This window comes from Harpia harpyja, chromosome Z, assembly GCF_026419915.1.
Source record: "Harpia harpyja isolate bHarHar1 chromosome Z, bHarHar1 primary haplotype, whole genome shotgun sequence".
NCBI classification, from domain to species: domain Eukaryota; kingdom Metazoa; phylum Chordata; class Aves; order Accipitriformes; family Accipitridae; genus Harpia; species Harpia harpyja.
In genome coordinates, this window is record NC_068969.1 from 80,270,380 (window position 1) to 80,282,671 (window position 12,292).

Sequence of the window (12,292 nt, forward strand, 5' to 3'; positions counted from 1 at the left end):
TTTCACTCAAGAATACCTTTATTTAGCTGAACACTCAAAAGGAAATCAAAACACAAACCTTCACAAATGTCATGAACTCTTCTATTTTGTCATTGGTGAGCAGCAGCTTCTTCTGTAGGGTTTCCAAAGCGTGTCCGCTCTGTTTAGCCAAGCCATGTAGCTGTTGAGATGCAGTAGTCTCAAGTTCAGTCATGGCACGTTCAGTCTCAATCATTTTGCTCTCTAGGTTGGTAAGCTTAAGCTCCTGAAATACACCCGCAGAGAAACAGCAGTGATATGATAAAAGCTGATAGGCAAGTATGGTAGACCACAAATGAATGAACAAACCAACCTCGCACGCAATGGTTAACATCACAGAACATTCTCCTTGCAACACATAAAATGTAATTTCATAGGAAAAAGTAATTTCATTTTTAGTCATTACAGACGTTTTGGCATCTAAATTTCAGTGACGTGACTAAATTAAATCAGAGAAACACACTACTACTATTCTGCTCTTTTTTCCCTTTCTGTATTTAAAAAGTCTAAGCTGATAACCTTGCAACTTTTCATTTGAAAGTGAGATATGAAAGTTCCATAGTGGAGCCATCACAACTCTAACATACCTTTTTCTCCAACTCGTCTTTAGCCTTGTGATACATCTGCTCAATCTGAGACTTCTCTTTTGTAGCTACATTAAGTCTTTGTTTCAGTGAGTCAATGGAAGTTTTTTTGTTCGAACAGTCTTCAACCAGTGCCTTTATCTGAAATAATGAAAGGCCAAGAGCAATTGACTATTAAGATATAAAACTTAAAAATTAAAATCAAAACTAAGCTTACCTATATGGCATAAACATACCTGTATTATGTAAATAATTTGATTAAAGTACCTTTTTCTGAAATTACAGTCTCTAATAAATCTCTCCTGCTTACCCAGTAGAGATCAGTTTGCACACAATCTTGTTACATAAAGTTTTGACCTGTATTAAGTGTAAAGAAAAGCTCTTCATTTGCAGAGCCATTTGTTTATATATATTTTACTGTTACGGTGCATGTAAAAGGGAGAAAACCACAACTTCCACTCGTTTCTTCTATCAGAGGTAAAAACATTAATTAAAACTCAGCTGAGAAAATGATAGATGTGTACAAGTTAATATCCTGTAAAGCCTCTTAGATAATTGTTATCATTTTGCCATACAATCCAAACACTGATTTGGGGTAAAACGAAATAGACCAATGCTCCTAGAAAATCATTCAGCTCTCCTGACATCATTAATCACAAAGTTTTCCTGACAATATCAAGTAACAGGGAATTTCTTTGATCTTCTGCTGAAGATAATGTAGCATTTATCACATTGATTTTCCACATGGAATAATCAAATTAATGTATGGAATTTGATTCTCTAGAATCTGAGAAATGCAGTGCTTAAAATACCCAAAGAACAGCAGTAAAGTACATCATTCCATTCTAAATCTTTCACCTAAAATGAAAACAAGGTATTTTTCTCATTTCATACTTTAGCTCCCTTGCTTACTTATGCTCCCACTCTCTGGCTGTGGATTTCTTAATAACACCTTATCTTTGGCATGGAGGGTAAGACAGTAGCTCTCCCTAGAGCTGAAAGTGCTATATGACTGCAAGCAGAGATAGTGCTTTTGATACTCAGCAAGTACCCACATTCTAGGAAAACAGAAGCAAATTGGTAAATTGTTAATTTCAGGGTCAGATGCTGCATAACCTCACAGACAACAAAATGTCATAATCTTTTTCTGGTATTAAAGGCCAAAATGCAATACATTGCTTGGATAATATAGAAAGATGCCAAAACATATACAAGTTCTCCTAGCTTCAGTGAAATCATCCTAGAATTTTGCAGGAGAAAATAATTTGCTATAGAAATTAAGCTCTACCTACACAGACAGAATTACATTAAGCTAAGAACTGTGAATCATTCGTAACATTGCAGTAGGAAACAGATTAACATATTAAAGCATTTAACTACGATAGCCAGGAGAGGTGCATGGACTTCATTAGCATGTCATGTAAAATAACCCTACTTTCAGGTCTACTGTATTTTATGAACTTACAGTGAATAAAACTGAATCTCACTACTTACAGCATATCCTTGCAATTCAGTGTTCTGAATACTTTAATTATACCTCTTACGAACATACATTAAATTATGCTGAATCCATCCAAGCTATCACCATATACTGATTTCATACAAATCACAGTGTAGGGAATTACACCCTTAAATTAATTGTATGTTGTTTGCTTAAAGCAATATATTGATTTAGTATGTACAGCGTGTTGAAATAACTTCTGTAAATCCACCAGCTTTTGCTTCTCCTAAAACTATCAATAGCAAGAAAGAAGTACCTTTCTCTCAAGGCTTTCTAATGTTTCATTAGAGGTTTTCTCATTTTCCTGATTTGCTTTTAGACGAGACCTTAAGTCTTCTACCAAATGTCTTTTCATATTAAGCTCCCTCTCCAATCGAGAAATCCTAGAAGGGAAGAAGTCACACTGCATGTCACTGTTAGAAAATATTGTTAATATGCAACTATTTTAAACAACTAAAAAGTATAAATGCAGTAGACAAACTATCACTCCTGTAGTTTTAGAATATTTTTTGAAATAAAAACTGATGCGATTCGTGCAATTTACCCTATTCTCAACCATTAAAACCAGTTTCAAGTCTCTTATTAAACAGACCTATTTCTAAATATGCAATTTATTTGTGATCTGCTTTTTGCTGTGGTTTATGCTCTAACTTGTCTGATCTGAAATCACAGTAATTCATCTTAAGCTATTATCAGAAAAAGGCAAAAAACCTATTGAACACGCAAAATTTAATTACTTAAATTTCTTTGATGTCTCAGGCAGGTATCACTCAAACACTATTTTGTACAAAATTATTTTCAAAAGAAAGTGGAAGGGGGAAGTCTCCTTTCAACCAACTAATACACAGAAATACATGAAAAAATCTCTAGCCTATAATATGTCAGATAGGATAATAATTCTTAAAAACTGCAAAACCTAGAAATAACATCAGCATTTTTCAGAAACTTCTAACAAAAAGAAACTCTCATGTACTACAACGTAATCTCTGTTCAGTGAGAAAATTATGCCTTACACGATGCCTCCACCATTATGATACAAATTAATATTTTAAATATTAAGCAGTACCTGAAATGTTCAGACTTCTGGATTTTTATTTTTTTTTTTAGTGAAAGCAAAATGAATGATGGTAATATGTTTGGGAATACAACATTGTTGATACCATGTCAAAAACATTAAAAAAACCCAGGAAAACAGTGCATCTTAAAATTTCTTCATCTATTTCACATTTATACTATTAATGTTATTTTGGTGATTATATTTTACAGTTTGTGAAAAAACAGTATCTATTTTATGAAGGAAGCATGATAACCAGTAACTATTTTAAAATTTATGGTGGAAAAATTCGGTTTCACTTTGAAACAGAAAATACACAATGTATACAATTTAACAATTTTAAGAGTTCTCCATTTTTTAAATGAACTGATTTCAGGTAAGTAAACTGCATTCTTTCTACAAATAAAAAAATTAGAATGGTTAGAGGAGTGAAACTCTGGGACAGGCAAGCAATTCACAGAATACACTAATAGCTTATGTTTATATAGTAATGTAATGGAAGAACAGTATTATATGAGTTCAAGAAGATAGAATAAAAATCTCAGTTGCATACTTCACAACCATACATGTGAATTTCAAAATGAGTAGAAAACCTTAATCAATTCAAATAAAAACAAATACAACTGTCCTTTTGAACTTTTTATGAATGTAAGACTGGATATTTAATCTTGTTTGAGCATCTGAACCTTGACATGTCTCTTAGCCCCTAGGCAAAGAATTACTGTATTTGAAAGACTGTGTTTAACAGTGCTGAGGAATTCATTTAGGCTTACATCAAGGATAAAATATTCTACTCTAGAGTCTGAGTTTTGATTTAAGGTATTCTTATTGCAATACAGATACTGTAGCTAGCTAATCACTCATCAGTTTAAACAAAATGCAATTTTAGCATGTACTGCTCCAGTTTCAAAAAAAAACCCCTGTAACAGTCTGCAAGACTGCAATAAAAAGAAGAATAAAACATTCTCTTACAAAATCCATTTAAGAACGGTTAATTATACAGCTGCCACTGGGTGGCACCAAACACAATGGATAGAAGAGAGAACATACTTAGCGTGTAGTGCCCGAATCCGTTCTTCTTTTTCCTGGATTTCTTTTTTTAGTGACTTAATGGTGGCCGATTGCTTAGTTATTTCATTATTTGAACTCTGTATTGAAAAAATATTAAAACATAAATAAAGCAGACTGAATATTATTGCAGTCAACAGTGAATTTGTTTGAAATAATTAGCTGTGTAAACTTCCATGTGTTTTATGAATATTCTTAGAAATTGGCACAAAAGGAGCATTCTTACTTTCCAGCAACACTTAAGCAGAAGTACGTTCCTTGGAAAATATGATCAAAATCAGTACTTTTCCATTGTTCTAAGAATGTATGTTCTACATCTAACAGATGTTCCCCAAGATACCTGCAAGCCCAGTGCACCTATCAGGACCATACTTTCTCTTGCATAGCATGGTCAGCTGAAAAGGGAACAGAACAGAAATAAAATTGGATCTTCATCTGAACTACATCCTTGAACAGTATACTTCTATCACTCTAACTTTCAGGCATGTGTAATTCCAGTGAAGGAGAATTACACAGTTGTTGGCCTTTCCTCATTGTATATAGTAGGAAGTAAAAAAAAGCTTCAATTCCTCCATGCAAACACACAGATTATCTACCCAAGATGTAAATATAGAACAACTGAATCACTCTACAGAAATAAAAATACAAAATTTAACTAAGTAGCCATCTTAGCAATCTGAGCATATGCATTGAATGCCATTGCTGAAAATGGCAGCTCAAACATACCGCATATAGAGATTTCAGAACTCCAAAAGGTGTTGCCAAAAGATACATACGTGTTAAGTGTAAGCACAATATATATATGTGCATATATGCATGCAGGTTCAACCTCTGTACTAAAGCTTTTTACTCATTAGGTATAAACAATAAGCGAACAGATCAGACATGCTGTAAACAAGGATACTTCAGGAGAATTTCTCCGCTCAGTGCAGACTTGTAACACCTATTAACATTAATGGGAGTATTGTACATAACTCTGTGCACCTCAAGGGGAGTATATATTCTTGTGTGCATAGTTAGATGTAAAATATTGTTCTTAATAACTTGTCTAGTCTATTTACTATTATTATAATGTGAGGTATAACCAGAAAATTGTTAAAATGATGTATGGTAGCAGAATATTCCTGAGACCTGTTTGTTGAGCTTGAGCTTCATTACGGTGAAGCACAGCACCCAGTTACATGGTGTACACACCAGATACAAACTTGAATACTTAGATGGGCCTCTGCACGTGCTCAGAGGCAATGACATATGCTTATGGTATTTTGCTTCCAAACTCACCACCCACACTTAACACATTTCTTCCTATTGGCAAAGATAAAAGGAGTCTTTATATACAACATAAACAAACATTGCAAAGATAGCTCTGAGAAAAAAAATTAACTAACAAACCCAGGTATTTTGAGATTTTGAGCTATAAAGCTTTTGCTGCTTTCACATTCAGACATTTAGGGGAATAACTTTGTATCTCCTTTTTAAGTATGCCAGATAGCCTGGAGGAATAGTTGACAACTATTGCCAATTTATTCTGCTAAAAATGACTTGCAGGCCTTAAATTTTTGAAAAATTATTAGGTCAAAATAAGGCTAAGAATTTCAGTAACTTAAGTTGCTTTTGAGGCACTTATAGTCAAAACTCTCACCCAATTCAGCAACTAGTGAATTTACTCTACTAATCTGGATTTGGGGTCACAGACTATGTTTACTCTAAAATGTAGTTTTGCATACATAGCTTATTTTTTACATTAAAAATGTAGTATATCTTTAAGAAGGAATTAAAAGTCATGTTAGTATTTTTGACATCAGATTTATATATGCTTGCTCTATGTTTCCTCTGCTGCAGAAACAAAAAAAACTTTGTTTTTTCAGCAATATATGTTGCAATTCACATGCAGCAGACAAATAAAGTAGGCTTCTAGCATGAGTGTTACTCAGAGTATTTAAAAAAAAAATCCTCATTTTTTATTTTTCTTACTTTCATAGAGAAATTGACTACTAGGTTTCTGGATAATGAGGACACAGATCTAAAAGGAACAACCCTAATTAACAGAAATTACCACTCACCAGCAATAGAAGCAGATTAGTCAAACCCAAATCTGAAATCAACACTCAAGAAGTCAGCACGTATGGTTTCAAGATCTCTTTCTCATAACTAAAGTAGATCAAATTATCACCTTTTCAGGGCTGCTCCCTGCTGCCCTCATCTCTTTATTAATGTGACCTACCTTTACTAATCCCTGAATTTAGATGTTACACGTTCAGTGTGGTATAGCCAAGATCTGTAATACCATGATTACCATCAACAGCTAAGAGGTCTGAGCACTACCTGCATCTCATGCACTAGCACAGCTAATCTAGGACTCGGAGCCAGAGCCAGATATATTGCTCATATATGGCCTTTTCTTGTAGTTGAGCCTTTGGCAGCCAGCTTGCTAGTGTGCCATTTCTTCTAGCAGCAAGAAGCTATACCATTTTGACCTTTTCTTTTTCCTCAAATATTAAACAAAAATGATGGAAAAAAACAACTTTAAGACATTCTGTTGCACATATATTTCCTCCAGTGAGAAGGGAGGAAGAATTATTATGTTCAAGCCAGGCCACCTGCTGAGAAAGCTCTCAGATAAATACAGTCCAGCACCTACATCATCCACATATAACAGAATCACTGGAGAATGAAAAATGAAATCAACAAGTTAGTATTTTCCTACCAGCTAATCTACAGAAATACAAATACAAAAAGAATGATGTCTCTTTGAAGACAAGAATAGTAGTGACATATAGGTAACATAACACTGTTACATTACCTGAGCTGCCCCATCAGACCAAATTCTTTGCTCCCCTTTTACAGATAGCTATTGCTTACCTCCTTCTTAAAGGAAGCAAGGAATCAACACAATTCTCATTGCAGTAATTCCACAGCACTTTCGAACAAGATGCATTTAATCATTGTGTGAAACCCAGAAAGCCTCCCTTGTCCGGCCTATTTGATCTGCAAGAATTGTTTTAATTGTAACTTTTAATTCTCCTGCTTATGCCTACATATCTACTTAACACCGAAGGTTATCTAACACCCAAGTTGCTAATCATTGGCTAAGATACATAAATTATATGCATGTGAGTATACATATATCTGCTTGACCCAGTTATGAAATACTGTTCATACGAATTATCCTCAGCACTAGATAATCTGTTCTGTCACCTTTAGTTTGCACTGCAGCTGTTTAATCTCTAAATCAATGTTCTTTGAAGGAGATGGTATGGCATCACTCTTGCCAGCAGTTTGAGACAGATGTTCTCTCAACTTCAATTTTCCTTGTAAATCTTCTTTCTCCTGTTGCCACTTGGCCAGGTTGGAGGTCAACACCTGTTTTACAAATAGAAGAAACAATCACAATTGCATCCTAAAAATATTTCTCCTTGATCATATGATGCTTCTCTGGTTCAGATTTCAAGAGAAATGAAAGAGTATATATTATCTGTAATTATATTGCATAGCCGTTTGGTTGAATTCTTTAGTCCACGTGAAGATCAAACCCAGCAGGAAAGAGAAATCAACTAACATTAAAAACAAGCAATTTTTTTAAAAGGCAAGCTAATTCAATTTTGACTGTACACATTTCTATTTTTACCATGACAGGCAAAAATTATCATACAAAACTGTAACAGTAGTTACTGTTGAAACCTGTTTACCTAGAGCCTCTCTGGGATTCAGCAATTATTTCTACACAGAGCATGAAGAAATACCAAGGTGTCTCAGACACCAATGCGTATTAAAGGTGGTTAAATGTCAAATCTGTTTTAATGGTGACCACTTTAAGCTCACTTGAATTGCTGTGTTGACAACTGCTATAAAACATATACCCTTCTCTTGGCTTTTGTTTTCATATTTGTAGGGCTTGTAGAGGTTAAAGCAAAGTGGACCAGCTGCACTAAATATCTTCTGGTTGGCTGGTCTTTACCCATGTTGTGTTATTTCTTCCCTTTCACATATATGCACCATAGCCAGAGAACCACATATTCCATAACCTTGACTCTAAGGCTGAGGTACTTAAGTGGTAAAAGCCAAGCTGGAGCAGGACAGGATAACAGATGTTAGTTGTTTATTCCACTGGGTAGGTCTTACCACCCTACGCTGCAGCCAAAACGCTTCTCATTTAACAACATAAATGCTAAGTCCAATTAGCAGACGAAGCTTGTTAGGGATTTAGTTCAAATAAATAACATGCAAACAAACTCTTAGTCTTGTTGCACTTGATTGACAACTGACAAGACTTACTCAATCTTTGTAACAATATATTTCACAGTACTCCTTATAGAGCTAATCTTTTAAATAAAATATTTGTTTTAATTTAAATAATATTGAATGTTGTTCTGAGAAAAGGGGAACTGAAATAATCTTCATGCTAGTGGTTAACTTTCATGAATCTGTATTCAGTTGAAAGCCACCAATGGCCTAACAACTCTCTGCTTCTTAAGAGGGTAACTACAGTACTATCTTGTTTTTCCAAACAAGATTGTAATACAGTACTTTACATAAGGAACAATTACACAAAATGGTATTGAAATCTCTCAAAGGGCAAAAAAACCCTTCTTTGTGAAGAAGCTTTATAAGAAACTGGAGAAGAGACTACAGCTTGAGATGACTAAATCTGTGCCTGATTATATGCTGGTACACAAAAAACAGAGGTGAGAGAAAGTTAAAGATAGTGTTCTATTTCCAAGCATTTTATTATTTAACTCAAAAATAGATTTTATACTGTTTGATGTTATTAGAAAAAACTTTTTATATACATGTGTTTATTGTATACACATACACTTCCATACCGACCATCTGAAGATTACATATATACCCAAATAAAAGAAAAACTGCTTATGGTCATGTTTATTCCCATTATGAATGACATGAGAATGCTTGTAGTTTTTGCGTTAGCTTAAAAAAATATCATGGATACAAGAAAAAGCATCCTGTATTTAAAGTCAAAAATCTAACAGTATTTCACACTTAAGTGCATTTATTAAAGCCAATGGGCAGTTTACATATGTATCTGAGGTAAGTACTGTTCTTAGTATAGGGGTTAATCTTTCCATTCTCTTCTGCATCTGCTGTCATTATTGAACACAAGATAAATAGTGTTAATGTATTTTCTAATTGGCTATTCCTTAATTTAATATATTATTCTCACAATTAATAGTCCGAGTAAAACACAAAATGAAGGCTACTTTAATAAGCAACAACAGTAGTAGTAGAGAAAGATATAAGGATTAGGTTAATTTGTCCAGTATAGCCAATATTTCTACATGCGGAATTTCATGATTCAGTGTCTCTATAATAAATTATTCATAAAAAGAAAAGCAAAAAAAAATCATAGCTAGATCAATAGCTCTGATTAAAATTACAAATGCCCCCATATCTGCCCAAGATACCTTGTGACTCTCAGAAGTTTCTTAGGCTACTGCTGCCACCAAAGTGCATCTGGTCTAAAATGCCATGATTGCAGTCATGTTCCCACATTCCCCCAAATGACAGTAAATATACTGAAAAAGAAAGGGCTTTCACGGGACAGGTGCCAAAGAGGACAGTGCTACACTGATTATAGAATTTACTTAAGTGAGGAGGTAAAAAAAAATTGTTTAAAATATGAATGTACATAAATTCAGAAACAGCATCAGAACTATGAGGTTGAAGTGAAAGCAGTATATGATGTACAACACAAACACCCCTCAACTTGCAAAAGCAGATAAAGCCAGAGACACAGTTGCAATCAGACGTATCAAGAAGGTTGCCTCTTAACAGCTCTGCAGACAATGTAAATGGTGTTATAGGGTTGATAATTCTATTGCATTATTCTTCTACTTGCAATATATTGAAAGGGTATGTGAAAATTCCATGTAAATCTATGTAGGATGTGAAAAACAGCCCCCCTGTCCCAACAAGGTATTTATGCCTAAAAGATATTCTTTGCATTTACGTACTTAAGAAGCAAGTTCATTACCCTTCTGTCCCTCACCACTTGCTAAGTTTTAGGTCAAGACTTTTCTTTTTTAGACACGGGTGGAGGGGAGGGGGGGGTTGTGTGTATGCTACCATGCACACAAATCCTGAGTGACAGAGTAAAAAGGATTTACTCCAGGGGAAGAGGTCACCAGGATGAAAGGTAGAATCTTAAACACCAGCTAGACCAGATGTTGGTAAAGGCAGGCTACCGCTGTTCCTCCATGATGTAGAGGCCTTTGTCTGCTGCACCTCCTCCAGAGTATTTTGGTTTAACAGATGTTTATAGATTCAATATTTTAACATCCATCTATCTTAATCTCCTTGCTCCTGGTATACCCATGACACTCTGTTCTGCTGTACACAAAGAGATAAGTGATGAAAATTCCAGTTTCTATGTAGTCAATGTAAAACTTCCAGTGACTCAGCAAGGCTTTTTACCATAATCCCTCTGCTCAGAGAGACAGCTACGTGGAAGGCCCAATGGATTAATGTAAGAAGCTCATGGAACAGCCTATTGCTCCTTGGCATCACAATGAACCTGTGAGAAGCTTCTAGCTCAGTTTACAGCAGAGTCACCCTCCTACTGCAACTGGCATGTATGAAAATGACATTTCTGTTGGTGGTGGCTGATACTGTGCTGCCACTGCTGTATGTGATCCCATGCATTTATATTTGCAGAATATATTATATAGCATGTACTTCCAGGCAAAATTATAAAATAGGATGTAAATCAGGTATTCTTGAAACCCTTTTTAAGCAATGACACAACCTTATTTTACTACTCATTTTGTAATCCAACTATAACTAATATAAATATCCTCAGATGTGTAAAAATCGTATTTGCTATGAAGCTTCCCATCCTAAAATCATGGCAGATGAAAACATTACAATGTGCGTAGAGATGTCTATAAGGAACCTGAAGTCAACATATTCCTTTTTCTTTTCTCTAAGAAACCTTGCTACAGTAGGTAATAAAATACATTTGCTATATGCATAGCTACTGTACCAAGTTCTATTCTAAAATCTAACAGTCTGAAGGTTTTAAATAGAATGCTATTTTCTCACAGCTTTAGCTTGACCATGAAAAATATACAAGATAAGCAGTACTTGTTGCACACATAAACCATGAAAGAACTTTACAAAATATATTTGCCGGCACCGAGTTAGGTATTTATGATTTTACACACTCTATCAAATGTTATTATAACATAATGATAAACCTACTTACAATATCCAAGGCAAAATTTATTGAGTCAGTCCCACTAATCTTGACCCTGTTTTGATCTCTTGAATCAAAACCTACCTCTGCCTGATGGGTCACAGAAAAAAAAGCTAAAATTAATAAAGGTGGTATGTAGCTATCTGAAAATATGAAAAGATATATACCAGACTATAAAGCCAACTGTGCTGCATACTTAATGTGGTCATATAGAGAAAAGGCAAATAACTCCAAATCCTCAGTGAAAGTTTTTTTCATGCAAGTGCTGTAAGTGGTTGATTACTTAGTATTCCAGACATGAAGACAAAATATGAAACAGAAGTCTTTGGTGGCTTAATATCCTATCCCTAAATTGAAACAAGGCCCCCCAAAAGCAAGAAATAGTTCTAAAATGTGAAAGTTATTTGCCATTTATTCTTCTGAAATTTTACTAAAATCTACCGTATCACTGAGTTATAATTTTTTTTTCAGCCAAATGCAGTTATCAGCAGCTGACTGTTTCACAAAATGTCAAGTAAATGAAGGTAATACAGAGGACTTTGTGCCAGTGCTTTAGCTAGCTGTTAGACTTCAGTAGCCTTTAGAGACCATTAAGTACCCTTTGGCTAATTGGCCAATGGTAGATTAATCCTCCTTTTATTCTAGCAGCACTATTTTAACACCCTTTGCACTCTGTCAGTGTAATATCTGAATGACAAAATAATATTGTGCATGAATAATAAGCAGAAAAGTTAAATTAACATTTCATGTTTCACATGCCATACCTATGTGTCAGGGAAAAAAAAAAACTTCTTTTAAAGCCACTGACATTCAACTTTTTTAAACAATCTCATGTTGACATCTTACTGAAGTGA

The 12,292-nt window shown here is 34.6% G+C and overlaps 1 protein-coding gene across 7 annotated transcripts in view; it reads right to left on the minus strand.

Annotated features, from left to right (window-relative positions):
• Positions 1-12,292, minus strand: part of CNTLN (centlein) — a 198,779-nt gene that overhangs the window by 28,430 nt on the left and 158,057 nt on the right. For all 7 annotated transcript variants that reach the window (XM_052777310.1, XM_052777313.1, XM_052777312.1 and 4 more), the window contains 5 exons: positions 7,424-7,588; positions 4,208-4,305; positions 2,360-2,486; positions 606-743; positions 59-244 (listed from right to left, as the gene is read on the minus strand). In XM_052777310.1, coding sequence (XP_052633270.1) covers positions 59-244; positions 606-743; positions 2,360-2,486; positions 4,208-4,305; positions 7,424-7,588 — 714 coding nt within the window. The remainder of the gene's footprint in view (positions 1-58; positions 245-605; positions 744-2,359; positions 2,487-4,207; positions 4,306-7,423; positions 7,589-12,292) is intronic.